A 22,218-nucleotide genomic window follows, 5' to 3' on the forward strand; every position below is an offset into this window, starting at 1 on the left:
GCAATATTCACTTTATTGCAGGGGTCTGAAATCTGACCTGCAATACCTTTTTTTTTTTTAACTAGTAAAGTCTGGGCATTTATTGTTTCCCTTACACCAATAATGTACATTCTACCCATTAAGTAATTTTTCATCATCCACCCACCCCTGACTCTTCCACTTTTCCAAGTCTCCAGTGCATGTCATTCCACCTTCTATGTCCATGTATGCAGATTATTTAGCTTCCACTTATGAGTAAGAATGTGGTATTTGACTTTCTGAGTTGTTTTACCTAAGATAATGACCTCCAGTTCCATCCATGTTGCTGTAAAAGACATGGTTCATTCTTTTTCTTACACCAGTAATATCTTTAGATCTCTCTCTCTCTCTCCGTCTCTGTGTGTGTGTGTGTGTGCATGTGTGAACACATTTAAAATATCAAAAATTCTTCACTAACAAAAGACCGCAGAACTCAGGAATTCCCACTATGAGAAAAAGACTTAAAATATGCTTGGTTTCTAAAGCTTTGCTTATGTGACTACTGTAGATTTCCTGTTTTTCTTGTGTGCCGAGGAGACTAAAGCCACCTGGGAGTGGTATCAAGAAGAAAGTCCGTGAAGCCTTCCAAGATGGGGAAGACAAAAGAAAGCTGGCAGGATTGTGCTTGCTAAGGTGTGACTGCGCAGCATCTGATTTTTTCTGACCTCCTCTCACCCCTGCACCCAACACCCATCCTCAAACTCACATCAGATGATTCAGACATGGCTCTGCTAACACTTTAATAATAGCATGGATTAATTTTAGTTTCAAGTTTAGTTTTACTGCACCACCCCATTTGTGGAAAACAACTAGCTTACTCAACATTTTTTCCCTTTTATAAAGGAGGGAAAGAACAGAAAAGTAGTAGGAGGAAAGAGAACAAGAGGTGAGTGAGGCAACTGAAAACTGCTCTTGGACCTGCGGTGCTGTAGGGCAGGTATGTTCACGTTCTCTTAAATGCAACTTAGTCCCTAACTCAAGACTTGGTTTCTGATTCAGAGTGGCAGCTGAGGAATGGGCAGGAAGGTCAGGGTGCCTGCTGCCTGGCCTGCAAGAGTCTGTGGCTGCCTTTAGTTCTGGGGAAGCTCAGCCTCTCCACTTGAACCAGTGACAGCTGAGCGGTGACAGCCAGGCACACCGCGACCCCCTGGGTGTGCTCCTCCCTGATCATCAACTCAGGACAGCAGTGAGTGGCCTGGAAAGAACTCTGGTGGGCGCCTGCCTGACTACCTCTAACAGGCCCTGTCGCAGGCCCCAGAATGCAGAGAACAAGGAGATTCCAGGCAATTAACCTGAAGGCAGAATTTCTTTTCTATCTTTCTAGTGGTCACACTTAGGAAAGCTTCAGAATAAGAGCTCTATAAATCTCTATGTAGAAATAAACTTAGGCCCCACATCGTTGGTCTTTATTACTTAAAAATAATTACATAGTTGAAACTCTGTGTGTGTTTGTGTGTGTGTGTGTGTGTAGTGTTAGTTTCCCATAGGAACATCAGAGTCACTTGTAGCTCTTGCTAAACAGATAGATACTTAGGTCTGGGAATCTGAGTTTGAACAATACTCTCAGGTGATTCTTCTTCTTCTTCTTCTTTTTTTTTTTTTTAAAGAAGAATAGAAACTATTTTTAAAATAAAGAAGATTTTTTTTAAACCACCATGTCCCATGGTGGTTTGCTGCATCTATCAATCCGTCATCTAGGTTTTAAGCCCCGCATGCATTAGGTATTTGTCCTAATGCTCTCTCTCCCCTTGCCCTCCACTCACCAACAGGCCCCAGTGTGTGAGTTTCCCACCGTGCTCCCCAGCCCCCCGTGTCCATTTGTTCTCATTGTTCAACTCCCACTTAGGAATTAGAACATGTAGTGTTTGGTTTTCTGTTCCTTTGTTAGTTTGCTGAGAATGGGAGCTTATTAAAGACCTTCTGCACAGCAAAAGAAACGATCCTCGGAGTGATCAGGTGATTCTTATGTACATCCGAGTTTGAAAACCAGTCCTGACTAGGATTGAACAGCTGTATTTCATTTAGTAGAAGTTAAAAGGTCTGTGGTTCCCACACAGCTAAGAAACCAGAGGCCTGGTTTATATAAAGTTGTTTGCAGGAGCAGCCACATCTTCCTAGAGCTTCCTTTACTGTTCACTTTAAAGAAGGGACCGTACAGCTGCAGTCACTATAATGTGATGAACACGTTACACATCACATTACAATGCATTTCAGTGTGGAAATCAGGACCTCATGTTTGATCTCCATTTTCCTTACTCCCCTCAGTGAAGAATCAGACAAGAGCAGGTTGTACAGCAACAGCGTGCTTGAACTTTACAGTTTTGCTCTCGTGGAAAATTTATTTGTAGTTTTTGTTTCTTAGTAATTTATAATTTGTTTATTTTGTTGAAATATATAATCTAATGGACCAATTGTTATTGTAATTGTTGTAGCTTAACCTCCATTTAATTCAACATTTACTGAAATCCTCTTTTTGTGCTGCATGCTATGCAAAGACATAAACTTACAATGTCTTGTTTTATTATCAAAACACCCTCCGGGTTGGATGTATGATTTAACTCACAGACCCCTATAATTAATAGGCTCAGCTAGATGAAGCTCCTGGGTCAAGGCCACATAAGTAGTGAATGATACAGCTGGTATTTTTGATGGGCATTAGATGCATCTTGAATGTTTGACATATCAGTACAAAACTGAGTATTTGAGACATTTGAACACAATATTATTTTTACATTTTTCTGATTACAAGGAATTACAGACATCATAGAAAACAATTTTAATACAATGGCAATACAAATGTGCCAGGAGATCTACAGAATGATTGTACTTTCAATACTAAATTTATGGAATTAAACTTCACCTCTAAAAAAATTACAATTAAATCCCATATGCCTTTCACCTCGATTCACCCAACAGTGACATTGACTTTATCTCTCAAAAAGAAATCTAACTTATCTATTAATATATATGTAGATAATTTATCTATCTATCTAGATATCTATAATTTATCTCTCTCCATAATATGCAATATTATATGTATTGTTATTCTTACTCTTTTTCTTATTCTTATCTGTGGGAGTAAATTGCAGAGAACCTGACCCTTCTAGGCTATGTACTTCAGCCTGTACTTGAATTCTTTAGATTCTGGACATTCTCCTGCTTCCCTTTTGGAAAGATAGCCTGTATTCTCCAGAGTTTCCTCATCCCACAGTGGATCCTTTCCCTTCTCCCTTCTATTCCCATCACTCTTCCAAACCTATAGATAAAAGACAAACATATAAGGTCACACTGATGCATTAGAGAACAAGTTTCAGTATATGGTGATCATTAAAAAGTTACTGCAGGTTGTTGATCAAAAACCTTATAGCATAACCATTGTCTTTGAGGTAAATTATTCTGACAGATAAGTGGTTGCAGTAGCATAACACAGAGTAATAAGTTGCCAGATTATCCAGGCTTTTGTCTTTTCCTCTCTTTTTTGTTGGTAAATATACATAATAAAATTATTATTTTACTAATTAAGAATATACTTCGGTGACAGTATATTCACATTGTTGTGCAGCCATCTTCAGAACTTCATCATGTAAACTGAGTCTTTCTACCTTTGAATGACAATTCTACATTCCCTCCTCCCCCAGCCCATGGTAGCTATACTTCTACTTTCTGTCTCAATGTATTTGATTATTCTAGTACCTCATATAATATTTGTTCTTTTGTGTCTGGCATATTTCACTTGGCATAATGTCTTCAAGGTGATCCATGTTGTAGCATGTGTCATAATTTCATACATTTTTATGGCTGAATAATAGCTCGTTGTAGGTATATACAACATTTTGTTAATCTATTCATCTTTTGATAGTCATTTGGGTTGTTTTCATCTTTTTTGGCTATTATGCATAATGCTGCCATAAACATTGATGTACAAATATCTGTGTGAGTCCCTGCCTTCAATTTTTTGGAGTGTATATGTAGAAGAATTGCTTGATCAAATGTTAATTCTATGTTTGGTTTTCCAAGGAGCCATCATACTGTTTTCCATAGGGACAATACCAGTTTATGTTCCATGGACAGTGCACACAGATTCCAAATCCTCAACATCCTAGCTAACACCTATTTTCTGTTTTGGGGTTTTGGGCTTTAAAAAAAAAATAATAGTCCTAATGGGTGGGTCTAACATGTTACCTCATTGTAGTTTTGATTTTCATTTACCTAGTGATTAATGATGTTGAGCGTGTTTTCATGTGCTTATTGGCCATTTCTTCTTTGGAGAAACATCTAGTCTACTCTGCCCATTTTTGAATTTTTTTTTTTTTTTTTTTTTTTTTTTTTTTTTGCTGTTGTTGCTATTGAGTTTTATGAGTTCTTTATGTATTCTATCAGAAACATGATTTGCAAATATTTTCTCCCTTTCCATAGGTTGCCTTTTTACTCTGTGGACAGTGTTCTTTGACGCACAAAAGTTTTTAATTAAGATGAAGTATGGTGTATTTAATTTTTTTCACTTGTTTTCAGTGGTTTTGGTATCATACACAAGAAATTATTGTGTATGATGCCAGAAATCATTGTGTATGACATACCAGAAATCCAAGGTAGGCAGAACAGGTAGTTCCCAGTCAGATTAGTGTGTTACAAATAAGGTCTTTGCTCCCTCCACTTCAAGGGAAGGAATTGGGAAGTGAAACACCACCTCCTCCAAACTAAGACCATGTCACTGAGTGGAGTGGGTAGAATTGGCAAACAAAATGCCATGGAATCTCCTACCATTTTGAATGTGCCTTTTAAAAATATTGGACATTTGCCTGGTTGCTGTAGACTTATGACTGTTTTCCAGAGCTCCTATAAGATCATTTTAGCCATTTTTTAAAGTTGTTTTGTGATGTCTCCAAGGAGAGAAGGGCTTAGAACTTCCTAGCCTGCTATTTTACTCAATTGTCCAGGTTCATAATCCTGGTTATATGATTTCTGCATTCATCCTTTGTAAGACTCATGATATCATTTGCATATTCGTGGCTATAATAATCTCTAACTTGCAGATTTTTGTGCCAGTGAGATCAGATACTTAAGGCATGCATCACAGGACTTAGACTATTAGTGGGCCCCCTATTATGGTAACAATTACTTGGATTTTAATATTACTACTGAAATAAAACTTTAAAGAAGATAACGTTCCATGTTTCATCACTTAACATCATTACAGATTTGGGAGAGTGATAAAAGAAGCCTTCCCTGCAGTCAGCTAATGCTAGATTACATGTTGTCCAATAGAAACACAGACGTCTCATCAGTCCTATGTTGATGGGTGTTTGGGAAACACTGAGACAGAGAATGACAATGTAACGTTATTTCTACTGGGAGGCTCTTCTAGGTTGGAAGTTGCCATGGAATCTGGACCCAAAATGTTGGCCCCCATTTGCCTGGTGGAAAACAACAATGACAAGCTGTTGGTGAACCAGCAAGCTATACAGATTCTTGAAAAGATTTCTCAGCCAGTGGTGGTGGTGGCCATTGTAGGACTGTACCGTACAGGGAAATCCTATTTGATGAACCATCTGGCAGGACAGAATCATGGTAAGTGGTACCCTGGGACACAGGCCGGTTGCTTGATTCCAGCTATATCTCAGTTTCGTCATTATCTACCCCAGGCACATGAAGGTAGACTCCAATTCCTTTCAATAAACCAACCTTCTCATTCTAATTCTTACCACCAAACCGCTACGTTACAAGAATCCGTTCTCATATATTTTCCCTCATTCCAATTAAGGAAACTCTCCATTACTAGTGCCCAGAATCCTGCCTTCCCTTGTGTATTCAAGTCCTGGGTTCCTCTAATTGTGTCTCCTTTCTCTCACAAAGTATTTTGCTTTCTTTATGTAATATTCCCATCAACATATGAAGATGTTTTAATCTATATAATCTTAAAAACTCTTCCTGAGTTTCACATCCCATCGTGGCCACCGACTTCTGTTTTTTGTGTTTGTTTTAGTTTTTAACCACATTTCAATGCAAAAAATGATCTCAATTTCCCTTTTTGAGTTTTTTTTCTCTTGTCTTTTTTCTCATGTTTGTTTCTCATGTGTTTCTTCAACCCACTCCTCTCTGACTTTGAACCCCACCACTTTTTAAGATGTTCCTTTATTAGTAACCTACATTTTGTCTGATTCATAGATTCCTCTTTGTCACCATTTTGAATCCTTGCTTGGCATCATTCTCACATTTAGTGTCCCTTGTTTTTTTATAAAGATTATTCATAAAATAAGCCATTCTTGAGGAAATACAGAAAGCACCATCTTGTATGCTGGGTTAGTTACAATCCAACCAGTCTGAATCTGTGGCCCCAGGGCTGCTTGGCTGCTCTGCTGTCCCCATGCTTAGCTTCCTCCTCTTCCCTGCAGGCTTCCCTCTGGGCTCCACGGTGCAGTCTGAAACCAAGGGTATCTGGATGTGGTGCGTGCCCCACCCCTCCAAGCCAAACCACACCCTGGTCCTTCTGGACACCGAGGGTCTGGGCGATGTGGAAAAGGTAAGACAGGGAGTCATAGGCAGGTTCTTTTTATTCCAGACATGATCCTTGTAATTTAATTGTTGTGATATGTTTGTGAAAACTAGAAATCCAACTACAGTGAATAAGGCAAACTTTGACCTGTTTGAGTCACACTTCCAGACAAGATTAGATATCATGGTATATTAGGTAAAACATTCTTTTATTTCTTGGCACAGTGGTGAATGATTTGATTCAATTTCATAAAATCTTGTTAAGCAGTTGAGTTCCAGGCCTTTGGGCTGAGTAGCATAGACATTGGTGAACAAAGTAAAGGTCCTGCCCACAAAGAGCCCTCAGGGTGTAGTGTGATTGGGAAAGAAGCAGGTTGCTGAGAGGGAGGAGATTGGAATGCAATGCAGTCCCTGCCCTCCGTCAATTCCACAGGGAGCTCTGTGGCTGGAATGGCCCTTTTGAGTTACCATGTTTTGGGACAAGGGTGCTAGGCCTTCATCCCTGGTGCTAGTCAATCACTGGAAGTCTGTCCTGGAAAACTCTCTCATTAAGAGAGCTGACACCTGTGATCCAGGCAGCACCTCACAGCTTTCACCACGTACAGTTGTGTATAACAGTGCCTTGATAAGAAAGAGAAGAGGTATTGACTCCAATCTCAGGAGATGAGGAAAGGCCTCTCACCCACCTTCTGAGCTACCACGTGAAGAGTACATTTGAGGGTTGAAATTAAGAGAGTTCAGTTTATATTTCTCATGATAAAGCTCATCAGCCACCCACAGAGCATTCTGGAAGGCTTTGAGACACTTCTGATTGTGCTCCTCATGTAAAAGTATTTGTTCTTCCTACAATAAACATTATAAGATGAATTTTTGGTATTTAGCTTCTTATGAATGGGTGAAATAAATAATTTCTCTCTTTTTTTGTCTTAGTTTGAGACTTATTTGGGAATAGTTTCTAAATTTCTATACACATACACTTTATTTTTGCCCAAACAGGCATTGGAAATTCTGTTTATTTTTCGGCTTTAGTGTTGTATAATTGACAAATAAAAATTGTATATAATTAAGCTGTACAACTTGATGTTTTGATATGTGTATACACTGTGAAATGATCACCACGATCAAGCCAATAATATAGCCATTACCTCACATAGTTACCATTTTCTTTTTTCTATGCCCTTTTTTTATTTTTTGGTGTGGTAAGAATAATTAAGATCTGTCCTCTTACCAGAAGTTAAGGTCACAATCAATATAGTATTGTTAGTTACAGTCACACTGCTGTACAGTAGATCTCCAGAGTTTATTTATCTTGCATAACTGAAATTTTATACTCTTTGACTAACATTTCTTCATTTCTCCCATCCCCAGCCCGTGGCAACCACTATTCCACTCTGCAGCTATGAGTTTGACAGTTTGACTATTTTAGATTCCACAAATAAGTGAGATCATGCAGTATTTGTCTTTCTATGTCTGACTTATTTCACTCAGCCTAATGACCTCGGTGTTCATCTAAGTTGTTGCAAATGACAAAATTCCCTTTTTTGAGATTGAATATATATATATTATATATATAATATTCAATATTCAATAAATATATATATGCATGCTATGGATGGGTTGGCTGTGTCCCCACCGAAATCTCATCTTGAATTGTAGTTCCCATAATCCCCACATGTCGTGGGAGGGACCCGGTGGGAGGTAATTGAATGATGTGGGTGGTTTCCCCCCGCTATTCTCATGATAGTGAGTAATTTCTCATGAGAGCTGATGGCTTTATAAGGGGATTCCCCCTTTACTTGGCTATCATTCTTCTCTCTCCTGCTACCATGTGAAGAAGGATGTATTTGCTTCCCCTTCCATCATGATCGTAAGTTTCCTGAGGCCTCCCTAGCCATGCTGAACTGTGAGTCAAACTTCTTTCCTTTGTAAATTATCCAGTCTCGTGTATGTCTTTATTGGGCAGCATGAGAATGGACTAATACAATGCACATACACGTACTCTATGTTTTCTTTTTCTGTTCGTCTATTGATGGACATTCAGGTAGTTGCCATATCTTGGCTATTTTGAATAATGCTGCAATTATTATGGATATATTTAAATATTCATACTTCCATATTTAAATATAAATATGAATATGAAAGTACAGATATCTCTTTAAAATATTGATTTAATTTCATTTGGATTTATACATAAAAGTAAGATTACTGGATCACATTGTAGTTCTATTTTTAATTTTTTGAAGAACCTCCATACTTTTTCCATAATAGCTGCATGAATTTACACTCCAAAAAACAGCAAATGTTCCCTTATTTTATATTCTTGCTGATAACTGTTATTTTTAATTCTTTTGGAAATAGCCATCTTAAATATGTCAGGTGATATCTTATTTTTGTTTTAATTTGCATTTCCTTGATAATTAGCAATTTTATACCCTTTTATATATACATATTGGTCATTTGTATGTCTTCTTTTGAGAAATGTGTATTCAGGTTCTTTACTCATTTTTTAATCTTTATTTTAACTTCAGGGGTACATGTGCAAGATGTACAGTTTGTTACATAGATAAACATGTCATGGGAGTTGGTTGTACAGGTTATTTTATCACCCAGGTATTAAACCTAGTGTCCATTAGTTATTTTCCCTGCTTCTCTCCTTCTTCCCCTCCCACACCCTCCCATAATCCCCAGTGTGTGTTGTTCCCCTCTATGTGCCTGTATGTTCTCATCATTTAGTTCCCTCTTACAAGTGAGAATATGCAGTGTTTGTTTTCTATTCCTGCTTTAGTTTGCTAAGGATAATGCCCTCCAGGCCCATCCATGTCCTTGAAAAGGACATGATTTTGTTCTTCTTTGTGGCTGCATAGTATTTTATTGTGTTTACTTACCACATTTTATGTATCCAGGCTATCACTGATGGGCATTTAGGTTGATTCCATGTCTTTGCTATTATGAATAGTGCTGTAATGAAAGGAAGACATGCATGTGGCCAACAATCATATGAAAAAAAAGCTCAATATCACTGATCATTACAGAAATCCAAATGGAAACCACAGTAAGATACCATCTCACACCAGTCAGAATAGGATATTAATAGAAAGTCAAAAAATAACAGATACTGGTGAGGCTGTGGGCTTTTACACCATTAGTGGAAGTGTAAATTAGTTCAACCATTGTGGAAGACAGTATGGCAATTCCTCAGAGAGCTAAAGACAGAACTACCATTGAACCCAGCAATCCCATTACTGGGTATATACCCAAAGGAACATAAATCATTCTATTATAAAGACACATGCATGCAAGTTATTGCAGCACCTTTGCTCATTTTAAATGAGGTATGAGGTTTTATTTTTTTTTGCTATTGAGTTATATAAGTTCCTTATATACTTTGGATATTAACCTCTTATCAAATATATGGTTTGCAAATATTTTTCTCCCTTTCCCTTGGTTGCATTTTCACTCTGCTGCTGGTTTCCTTTGTTACCTGAAGCATTTTAATTTGATGCAATCCCACTTGTCTAATTTTGCTTTTGTCACCTGTGCTTTTGGTGTCATATCTAAAAACATCATTGCCCAAACCAACGTCAAGTTTTTTCCCTGTGTATTCTTCTGGTATTTTTATGGCTTCATATCTTTTTTTCCCTCTTCTATATAACTAAAATTTTGTGTCCTTTAGCTAACATTTTCCAACCTTCCTTTTCCCCCCTCCACTAGCTCCTCGTAACCATCATTCTGCTTTCTACTGCTATGAGTTCAACTCTTTTAGATTTCACATGTAAGTAAAATCATGCAGTGTTTGTCTTTCTGTGCCTGGTTTATTTAACTTAGCTTAACGTCCTCTAGATTCCTCCGGGTTGTTGCCAATGACAGGATTTCCTTCTTTTTGAAGGCTTAATAGTATTTCATTGTATATAGATTTCACATTTTTAAAAATTCATTCATCTGTTGATGGAAACAGGTTAACTCCATGCCTTGGCTATTGTGAATAGTACAGCAATAAATATAAAAGAACAGATATCTCTTTGACATAGTCATTTCATTTTCCTTGGATGTATACACAGTAGTGAGATTTCTGGATCCAGTTTCTGGCTGTCCATTTAAGTCTTTAATCCATTTTCAGTAGTTTTTGTGTATGGTAGGCAATAGGATCAAATATAGATCTCCTGCATACATGTGGATATCTGTTTTCCCAGCACCATTTATTGAGGAGACCATCCTTTCTTCAATGTATGTTCTCAGCACATTAGTCAAAAATGAGTTCACTGTTATGTATGTTTATTTCTGCGTTGTCTATTCTGTTCCATTGATCTCTATGTCTGTTTTCATGCCAGTATCATACTATTTTGACTACTGTGACTTTGCAATATATATTGAAATGAAGAAATATAATGCCCCAGGCTGTGTTTTTCTGGTTCAAGATTACTTTGATTATTCAGGGCATTTTGTGATTCTGTGTTAATTTTAGGATTGTTTTTTATATTTATTTAAGAATATTATTGGGGCCGGGTTGAGACAGTGGAGATGACTTAAAGCTAGGAGTTAGAAACCACCGTGGGCAACATAGTGAAAGCCCATCTCTACAAAAAAATAATAATAAACAAAATGCCTTTGGGATTTTTATAGGTACTTTAAAGTAATCTATCAAACGGTAATATTCTCCTGTCTAAATAGTTTGTTTGTCACGAATTCCACTTCTAAGAAGAATCCTCATTGATTACTTTTTTAAAAATTAGGGATTGGGGGACATAAGTAATGAATAGGCTATTCTTCCTACCTCCAAAATCCCATATAAAATCTCCTGGAATCATGTAGAAATCTCTAGATCTCAATTTTTGTATTTGCTTTAGGAACCAGTTACACATGCTTTTTAGGGTAGAAATAATTCCTGGACTATCTATAATTTAGACATGCTCTAATTTATAAAACAAATTTAGCCTGACATTTAGTGTCCTTAATCAACCCGGTACTGGAGCTCCCTATTCGGTCTTATCTTCTGCACTTACCCTCTGCTCAGTCAGACCAATAAACTCTATTCTTATTGCAAAGACTCCTGAAATCTACAGTCTCTAATTTTGTTTCTGTGGGTCTTTCTACTTGCAGAATCACCTTCATTTCTTCGAATCCACATTCTATCAATTCTTTTTTATTTTTGAGACGGAGTCTCCCTCTGTCGCCCAGGCTGGAGTGCCGTTGTGTGATCTCGGCTCACTGCAAGCTCTGCCTCCCAGGTTCATGCCATTCTCCTGCCTCAGCCTCCCGAGTAGCTGGGACTAGAGGCGCCCACCACTACGCCTGGCTAATTTTTTGTATTTTTAGTAGAGACGGGGTTTCACAGTGTTAGCCAGGATGGTCTCGATCTCCTGACCTCGTGATCTGCCCGCCTCAGCCTCCCAAAGTGCTGTGATTACAGGCGTGAGCCACCGCGCCCGGCCTCTATCAATTCTTTAACATTCAGCTCACAACTTCCAGGAAGCCTTCATACCACATATACTTTCTTCAATTTTCATAGCTCTTATCTTCTAGGATAGACTTGTAATTTTTAATTTAACATTATAGCTATGGGTTCCACTTCTTATGTACATTACTAAGATGTTATCTCTTTATAAATATTGTCATTTTTATTGAATTCATCATTATGAATGTTTGTCACAACTTTGAAATAGTCATCTTGAGAGTAAATTTATTAAATTTGCTTTTCTAAACGTAAGAACAGTGAGAAGCATTCTTCAGTTTCCTGTAAGTGTTTGCTGAATTTAATTGAATATAATTACAATCCCCAGTTATGCATACTATGGTATGGTTTTGTTACATGATGCATGGCCAATAAATATGGGTAGACTGAAGAAGCGTTAACACTCATCATGAATATCCAACTGAGAACCAGATAGTTTAGTAGTTTTTCATATATGCATGTTATTTCATCCAATTGAGGAAAAGAAAAACCCTATGAAGATTAGAATCCTTTTATATGTAAAGAAATTGTGATTAGAAGACATATTGTACTGTCAAACTGTTGTTTACATTCATGTCTATCTTCTTTGTACAGCAAGTACATTAGCTGAAATCATAAATGAAAGACTGACAAAATAAATGTCTCTGTGAATTTCTAAAGACTACACCCCTAAGTCCTTTGCTCTAATGTGCTTTTTAGGGTGACCCTAAGAATGACTCCTGGATCTTTGCCCTGGCTGTGCTCCTGTGCAGCACCTTCGTCTACAACAGCATGAGCACCATCAACCACCAGGCCCTGGAGCAGCTGCAGTATCCTTCCAGGAATAGAACAGAATCACCAAGTTTCATTGACGTTATAGGAATGGAGATCCAGTCATTTCCTCCTTCCCTTTAATTTAATTACCTTTGGTGCAGCACAGGGAACCCAAGACAAAAGACAGTGTTTATAATATTTTTATAAAAGAAATGTGTGAATTGTGGGCAGACAGTTGCTTTTCCTTACCTAAGTCCTAGTTATGTGACGGAGCTCACAGAACTCATTAAGGCAAAGTCCAACCCAAGGCCTGATGGAGTAGAAGATTCCACAGAGTTCGTGAGTTTCTTTCCAGACTTTATTTGGACTGTACGGGATTTCACTCTGGAGCTGAAGTTGAATGGTGACCCTATCACAGAAGATGAGTACCTGGAGAACGCCTTGAAGCTGATTCAAGGTATCAGCAGGTGGCCTGGGTTGTGGGTGGTCCAGTGGGTGTGTGATCTGCTAAACACTGCCCGTCATCTCTTGGGTTTCATTTGTATTTGAGACTAGATTGAGGTCTGTAGAAATGGGGACTGAGGGGTATGTTGACGAGCTCTAGGAATGGAGCCTAGTTCACTTAAGAAAAGTAGAGTCTAAAGTGCAGATAAATTATTCAAGACAGATTTGTTCTTTGTACAATTAGTACTTTAGCATTCAGATTACAACGGGTGCTAAGACTTTCTAAAAACAAGATGCTTGTGATCCCTGTTTTCCCCTCTGCTTTTCTGTGTTTAGAAAATGACTGACCAGATAATTGTTAGACATGAAATTACAAAGAAAAGCCTATCTAATAAAAATATGTGTGTGTGTTAGTCCACTTTGCATTGCTATAAAGGAATACCTGAGCCTGGGTAATTTATAAAGAAAATAAGTTTACTTGGCTCATAGTTCTGCAGGCTGTACAAGCATGACACCAGCATCTGCTTCTAATCAGGACCCCAGGAAGCTTTCACTAATGGCAGAAGGTGAAGGGGACAGCTGATGTGTCACATGGTGAGAAAGGGAAAAACAGAGGGGCGTGGTCCCAGACTTTCAACAAGCAGATCTTGTGTGAACTCATTACTATAAGGATGATACCAAGGTATTCATGAGAAATCTGCCCCTGTGACCCAAACACCTCCCACTTGGCCCACTTCCAACATGGGGGGGTCACATTTCAACATGAGATTTGGAGGGGATACCAGACTACATCAACATGCTACACGGATATTATTCTTATCATGGAAGGATATAACTTTTCAATACCTGTATAGTTATATCATCTACAAAAATGATTTTGTGTTCTAAAGTCACTTGAAGAAGCATGTGTCTTTATAATTTGTGCCTTTTCAAAATTTCTGATAATTGTTGGAATATTCATTTTACTTTCTATGTTATGATTTTTCTCTTAAACCCAACATATGTGTCCATGCTAGAATTCATAATAATTGTTTCAATGGGTTACATTTATCTGAGTGTGTATCTGATAAAACCTGATGAGAAATATCAATTCCAGTGTACTCATTGTTGCTTTCATTTTTCTATTTATGCTTTCTTGAAACATTTCTTAAAAATTCATAGGCAGAAGAGCAACACTGTCAAATTGAATATGTCTTTTTCTCTTAAGAGTTTATAGAGAAGTGATGATTATCTTAAAACTACATTCTTGGCTGGGCACGGTGACTCACACCTGTAGTGTCAGCACTTTGGAAGGAAGAGGTGAAAGGATTACTTGAACTCAGGAGTTTGAGACCAGACTGGGCAATATAGTGAGACCCTGTCTCTGTAAAAACTAGAGCAAATCAGCTAGTGTCTTGGTGCACACCTGTATTCTCAATTACTAAAGAGGCTAAGGTGGAAGGATCACTTGAGCCTGGGAAATCAAGGATGCAGTAAGTCGTGATTTTGCCACTGCACTCTAGCCTGGGTAACAGAGGAAGACCTCATCTCGAAAAAACAAAACAAGATTACTTTCTTGTTACATTTAGTCTTCAGAGGATTTTGCTAAAAAATAGCTAACACTATACAAATTCTTTTAGCATCCTTGTGGTTTTCTAAAATAATCATGCTATCTTTTTTACTATACCGAATGTTGCTATTTATAATATTTATCCAGGATACTTTATTTCTGGCTCTTCTTTTTGGTCCCACAGCTCAGTTTCTACATGGAATGAAGTGGACAAGAAATTTACATTTGATATTTCATTAATTCAGGCATTCATTTAGTAAACATCTCATAACAATTACTTTATACTCGGCACTATGTTCAGATCCACAGATACTAGCCATGGGTTTTGTTTGTACTTGGATCAGATATCTCCCAAAGTTTCCTGCCAGCATTTTATCACTGGTGCAAGTTTCATGTGTACAGAAGTATTGAACGTTTATGTTAAAGGAGGTCTGTAAGCCTAGAAGATGGCAAAAAGACAATAAACCCTGTGAAAAATACCTTTAGCTCCCTATACCAAGACTGTTGTCACTATATTCTCCGTTTTTCTTTTCCTTCAGGCAAGAATCCCAAAGTTCAAACATCCAATTTGCCCAGGGAGTGCATCAGGCATTTCTTTCCAAAACGGAAGTGTTTTGTCTTTGACCGGCCAACACATGACAAAGACCTTCTAGCCAATATCGAGAAGGTGGCAGAAAAGCAACTGGATCCCAAATTCCAGGAACAAACAAACATTTTCTGTTCTTACATCTTCACCCATGCAAGAACCAAGACCCTCAGGGAGGGAATCACAGTCACTGGGAATCGTGAGTCTCCTTTTTACATTTCTATGTTGCCTCAAGTGTGTTGAATATATTGTATAATGTGTTTCTCAGAATTTTTGTTAGATTCCATATAGAAGAATTATGTGTATACAGGTATCCACACTCAATGAAGAAATGTGTATAATTATCACACTTACTGCAATTTACAAATTCCTCTCCAATATTGCAAACTCTGTCACTGATATCTGTGACTTCCTCATATCTGAAAAAAAAAAATCCTCTGCTGATAAAATAGCTAACTGAATATAAAAACAGACATATAATATTTTCTCAGGGTAAGTCTTATATGTTCAATATTCTTTGCAAAGAGAATACAAAAGATATGTTGAAGTTTAAAAACCTCTAGAAGGCTGGGGGTGGTGGCTCACACCTATAATCCCAGTACTTTGGGAGGCAGAGACATGCAGATCACTTGAGCTCAGGAGTTTGAGATCAGCCTGGACAACATGGTGAAACCCCATCTCTACAAAAAATACAAAAATTAGCTGGGCATGGTGGAACATGCCTGTAGTCCCAGCTACTTAGGAGGCTGAGGCAGGAGAATCACTTGAGCCCAGGAGGCAGAGGTTGCAGTGTGCCAATATCATACCACTGCACTCCAGCCTGGGCCTCAAAAAAAAAAAAAAAAGGAAAAAAAAAGCCTATAAATAAATAAACATTAGCCCATAATTCCCTGAAAATACATTGGTAGCTTCAGAATTAGGAATAAATGCGATATGATTTACCCTGCCTCATCATTTTATCTGTGTAAACTACTTTTCTTCTAATTTTTAAATGAGAATTTGTACTTCCTGTATACCCTCTAGTATGTTAGATAAAGTAAATATTTAAATTTTTTAGCACTGTGGACTGGTGATCCATAAAAATGAAGAGTCATTATGAAAATAACAGTGATAATAGCAGAAGGAGGTAGGGATGTGGGTGTATGTGTTTGCATGTGTGCACATGTGTGTGTGTGCATGCGTGTGTGTGTGTGCTCAGAAATGTAGCCTAGGATCCCATTGAGCTTTAATTTCATATTTAGCCCCTAAATCTCCTGGTTCATTTAGGTTTGGGAACTCTGGCAGTGACTTACGTAGATGCCATCAACAGTGGAGCGGTGCCTTGTCTGGAGAATGCAGTGATAACTCTGGCCCAGCGTGAGAACTCAGCTGCCATGCAGAGGGCAGCCGACTACTACAGCCAGCAGATGGCCCAGCGAGTGAAGCTCCCCACAGACACGCTCCAGGAGCTGCTGGACGTGCATGCGGCCTGTGAGAGGGAAGCCATTGCAGTCTTCATGGAGCACTCCTTCAAGGATGAAAACCAGGAATTCCAGAAGAAGCTCGTGGTAATTTGCCTTAGTCATTACTGTTCATCATCCTTCCCCTTGAAGAATGAAGCCTATACTTGCCTTTATTGACACCAATGCTCATCTGTCACTGAGGAATAACTTATCATGGATTCTCATGAGGGATAGAGTTTCAAAAGACTACATATCCCTCTTTTATCTCCCCAAACCTTAAGCACTTAACCAGAAAACCTTCTGATAACTGAGGTAAAAATCAATACAGATCCCTTAAGATCCTCCTTAAGTGAACACTTCTAAGGATTCCTGGCCTGCTCTGAACACGCACAAGTCATCCCTGAGCGGTGCAATTTTTCTGTGCATAGTCTACCTTTCCCAGAAAACAAAGATTCTCTTACCAGATCTTCATTCCGGGCCATTGTTTAACTTACATTGCTCCTTCTTGTATCCTTGTACCACTGAGGACAGGAGCACAGGATGCTACCGCTGCAACAAACCATAGAGATTATGGGATGTAGTCCCATCATGTCACCGATGAAGAACCTGAAGCTCAGGAAGGTTAATGAACTTTTCCATAGCCTTGAATAGAATTTTTAGCATTGTGAATATATGAAATTTTGTGTTTCTGATTCCACATCTACTCCACTAGAAAGTTTTTCTCATGAGGACCACAGTTAGATTGACTCTTCTACCAGATTCTTCGGAATTTCATCTCCTCCATATGTTTCTTCTGGTGACATCTCTCTACATTTCCCTTGCAGGAAATCACAATGAATAAGAAGGGGGAGTTCTTGCTGCAGAATGAAGAGTCCTCTGTTCAGTGCTGCCAGGCTAAACTCAATGAGCTCTCAAAGGGCCTAATGGAAAGTATCTCAGCAGGAAGTTTCTCTGTTCCTGGAGGGCACAAGCTCTACATGGAAACAAAGGAAAAGATTGAACAAGACTATTGGCAAGTCCCCAGGAAAGGAGTAAAGGTGAGGAATAAGGGGAACATGGGGAAGTTTATAGGATAGAGTGAATGGAGTCTTTGGCACCAGCTGTGGGTAATAAGAGAGCAGAGGGATAGCATAACGCCTTAGCTTTCAATGTACACTATTTGTCACTTATTTCCTAGAATAAAAATTTTTATCCCCAAACAAAGAATATAGTATTCAGAAATCCAGGAGAGACAGAACGAAAATTAGTCATGTGCCAAGAGCTGGTGATTTGCGTGGTTAAAGTAGAATCTTTGCATTCAAAGCTGATAAAAATGAGAGAGTATGAAATAAATAGACAATTGCATACAGAGTAATGACATTTACGGACCTGTGGAAAATGGGCTACCGACCTGGTGTTTATTACCACCACCTAGGTGATGGTAATACAACTAACTCACAATGAGCTGTTATTACCTACAGTGTACTGTTAAACTCTTCCCTAGACATTTTAATTTCATCTTCCTAATGACTTTAAGAAGCACCCTTATTTTGGAAATTTTACAGATCTGAACTTAGTACCCAAGGATGATTACATAACTTGCCTAAAGTTGTAGCCAGCAAGTGGCAGGAGAAAGCAAAAGCATAGGTTAGAGGCAGCAATGTACACTGGAAGACAACCATATATAAGCATCAGAGATTGGGAGTTTGTACACCTGTGCACATAGTTCTGCCTGGCCAGAACCCAAAGCAGGTACAGGGAGATATTATAGCTGTGGGAGAGGCACGGGAGGGCGACAGGAAGCAGGAGTTGAGGAGGGGCTCTGGTCACACTTAAGAGCCTGCACACTTTGTAGGGGGCCACTTTAGAATTTTAGGCATCAAGCAAAAGTTACAAGACCATAATTGTTTTTGCAACACTAATGCCCAGAACATCGATTTTCAAAGAAATCTAAGTGCTTTTTCTTGCTTCCATAGGCAAAAGAGGTCTTCCAGAGGTTCCTGGAGTCACAGGTAGTGATAGAGAAATCCATCTTGCAGTCGGATAAAGCCCTCACTGATAGAGAGAAGGCAGTAGCAGGTATGGGGCAGGGCTCAGCTGACAGCAGGAGGGCTATGTTTATACAATGCCCTCTAACAGATCCAAAATGAGGAATTTCCTCTTGTGTGGAGCACACACTCTGCTAAATCTGAAAATAACAAGGGGAGCTATGATTGTACCTCAGCCAGACAGGCAGAGCCTTTCCCATCACATTCTCAAATGTGCTCTTAATGGTGTGGACCTGGGTAAATTCTGTGATTTCTCACCCTGCCTTTCAGATTTGGTTTAGTCTCTGAGCTCAGAAAAGTGGAGATGAATCTTCACCTATTATTTTCTTCTTTCTAATACCTTCATGGAGCAGTGGATCGGGCCAAGAAGGAGGCAGCTGAGAAGGAACAGGAACTTTTAAAACAGAAATTACAGGAGCAGCAGCAACAGATGGAGGCTCAAGAGAGGAGTCTCAAGGAAAACATAGCCCAGCTGAAGGAGAAGCTGCAGATGGAGAGAGAACACCTCCTGAGAGAGCAGAATATGATGCTGGAGCACAAGCTGAAGGTAAGTCTGCCCTTGGCCTCAGCGGGCCAGACGGTCCTTGCCCAGGTACCTCAGGAAGGGCTGGTGAAGGTTACAGCAGCATCTTGGAAGGAAGCACATCACCATTTGCTGCTTGGGAGTCACTAAAAGCCCTGAATCCTCTCTCTCTCTCTCTCTCTCTCTCTCTCTGTGTGTGTGTGTGTGTGTGTGTGTGTGTGTTTTATTGTTTCAGTAAGACTTGGAATTCTTCTCTATATTCTCTATACTTAGATTCTGGAGAGGTAAGGTTGAGTATGATCCCTACAAGTCCTTGGGGAATATAAATATGGTTTATATGAGCTGCTGTTTGGGGAGATTTTAAAAGTAATCTCAAGAGGTTAAACATACATTCCACACAGTGTATTAGATGTGAACGGCAACTGGTTTCCTTCACCAAGCACATATTACCAGGAGCTCTACTACCACCCAAACACCCTGAGGTGGATCTATGCTGACGTACAACTCTCAGAAATTTCCGGACTTAAAAGGACAGAAAAGGGAAACTTGCTGCAGTTGTTACCCTGTGTGGGTAGCCTGCCCAAATTAGCACACAGTGTAGGGAGAATTCTTGCGTTGTCCATCTGAAAGTTCTCTCATAAGGGATTTCTGCATCAGCTTATAAGTTCCTTTCATTCCTACAATATGGGTGACCATGCTGCCCAATTGGGACTGAGAATTTATGCAATCAGACCAATGGCTACCTCCCAACTGGCATCTTTTGGGCAGGAACATGTAGAATTTGTCCTCATACCTGAGTTAGCACCATAGCAAAACCATAATGTGGGTGAATATTAGTAAAGTTGTAAACTATGCTTCCTCACAATGTAAGTCCAAAGTCTCCTCTAATCATTGATAAAATGTTTTTAGGAGTAAAATAAAGAAAGTTTCACACTGGTCTTAAATACAAAATGTAAGTCTTAAGAGAATAGGGATTTTTAAAAATTTACTTTCCTTCCTACATTTTCTTTAGGTCCAAAAAGATTTGCTTGATGAAGGATTTAAGAAGAAATCTGAGGAGATGAATGCAGAGATAAATCAATTAAAACATGTGATTGATACTACAAAAAATGATGATACTCCCTGGATTGCACGAACCTTGGACAAACTTGGCGATGAGCTAACTTCAATATTGTCTGCTCCTGCTAAATTAATTGGTCAGGTTGTCAAAGGTGTGAGCTCACTCTTTAAAAAACATAAGCTCCTCTTTTAAGGATATTATAGATTGTACATATATGCTTTGGACTATTTTTGATCTTGATCTGTATGTTTTTCATTTTCATTCAGAAAAGTTGTTTTTTTTTTTCTCAGACAGAGTCTTACTCTGTCGCCAAGGCTGGAGTGCAGTGGTACAATCTTGGCTCACCGCAACCTCTGCCTCCTGGGTTCAAGAGATTCTCCTGCTTCAGCCTCCTTAGTAGCTGGGATTATAGGTGCACACCACCACACCCAGCTAATTTTTGTATTTTTAGTAGAGATGGGTTTTCACCAAGTTGGCCAGGCTGGTCTCGAACTCTTGACCTCAAATGATCTGCCTGCATCGGCCTCCCAAAGTGCTGGGATTACAGGCATGAGCCACAATGCCCAGTCCTCATTTAGCAAAGTTTTAAACATAAAAAGTGCTGGTTAGAGGATATCAGTGCCTGGCCCACATGAGATAGAAGAGATCCATACCCACTTTGAAAAACTATGTTCACTTTTAGGAAATATAATTTTGAAAAATCATTTACATACAAGAGGTCCACTGGGCCATTGCTTTTAATGGCAAAATATTGGAATGTACTTGAATGTTCTTCAAATAAGATTGGTAAGATAAATTTTAGTATGTGCATGTACTGGAATATTATACAGCCAGTAAACAAATTGACAGTGAAGCTCTATTTGTACCAGTAAAGAATGGTTAATTGAAAAATGAAAAAAAACAAGTTGTAAAGCAATGTAGATTATTTTATCACCAATGAAAAAATGCAATTATTATATGTGAGCATGCAAAGATATCTCTGGAAAGATTAACGAAAATCTATTATTATAGGCTCCTTCTGGGAAGAACCAGTTGAATGTATGGGTTGAAGGAACACATACTCCTCACTTTAAACTCTTGAATTTTGTAAAGAAATCTTATTTTACTTATTCAGAAATAAATAAGAAAATGTAAGAGACAATGCTGATAATGATAACAATAAAAACATAGTGAAACTGGCTATCAGATGATGAAATTGCTTGTTGCTTCTAGGAATTCTATCAGCCAGCCCAATGAGGGGTCTAAGACTAAGATCTGAGTACTAGAATGCAAAAAAATTGAATCCTATTCTTGTTTTCCTTTTGGCTTGGTTTTCGATTGCTTCTATTTGTTTTGAGACTAAGGCATACACTTTTCTGTGGCCTTTGAAATCTCAGCTACAGTAGCCTCTACTTCCTTTCTCTGAATTCAAGTGTTAAGGTGTTAGAAGCATAAATTACCAAACATTAAGATTAAGCACGGATAACAGGGATCCTGCCAGTCTTGTCAGTAGTGGTCTCTTTGCAGTAGCCTCAGATAGAAAGGACAATGTGCCTTTCCAGAACCGAACCCCCTGATGGGGGATGATAGACCCAGACACATAGAGACCTGGTGTTGACCCTTCATTGTTAGAATCTAAGAAGATTCACTTACAGTAATGAGTGGCAGACAGCTAGGCCTGAATGAATGACATAATTCTGAAGATGGCCAATACAGTGGACCAGCCATAGGGTTAAACGGGATGGGGAGAAAACAATCAAGTGAAATAAATGCTGTCTACCAGGAGGTTGAGAGGTAGCCCCGATAAAGTGTCACATCCATAGCCTTGATCTGAGCTAATTTCAGACCCTGAACTCAGCTGGAGTGGAGGGCAGTACCCCAGGAAAAGGACACTGC

General features: G+C 38.8%; 1 protein-coding gene across 2 annotated transcripts; it reads left to right on the forward strand.

Annotated features, from left to right (window-relative positions):
* Window positions 1-717: 717 nt before the first annotated feature.
* On the forward strand, window positions 718-21,528 carry GBP6 (guanylate binding protein family member 6). Of its 2 annotated transcripts, XM_050806484.1 has the most exons (11): window positions 718-955; window positions 5,374-5,586; window positions 6,411-6,538; window positions 12,659-12,768; window positions 12,973-13,169; window positions 15,245-15,490; window positions 16,558-16,838; window positions 17,558-17,770; window positions 18,689-18,791; window positions 19,114-19,307; window positions 20,296-21,528. In XM_050806484.1, exons 2-11 carry the CDS (start codon window positions 5,397-5,399, stop codon window positions 20,533-20,535), a joined length of 1,902 nt encoding a protein of 633 aa, XP_050662441.1. In that variant the 5' UTR covers window positions 718-955; window positions 5,374-5,396; the 3' UTR covers window positions 20,536-21,528. The 2 variants fall into 2 exon arrangements, with proteins under 2 accessions (XP_050662441.1, XP_050662450.1); XM_050806493.1 differs by lacking the exons at window positions 5,374-5,586; window positions 6,411-6,538 and having other exon boundaries at window positions 887-955.
* The last annotated feature ends 690 nt before the right edge of the window (window positions 21,529-22,218 follow it).

Source organism: Macaca thibetana, chromosome 1, assembly GCF_024542745.1.
Source record: "Macaca thibetana thibetana isolate TM-01 chromosome 1, ASM2454274v1, whole genome shotgun sequence".
In the NCBI taxonomy this organism is placed as follows: Eukaryota; Metazoa; Chordata; class Mammalia; order Primates; family Cercopithecidae; genus Macaca; species Macaca thibetana.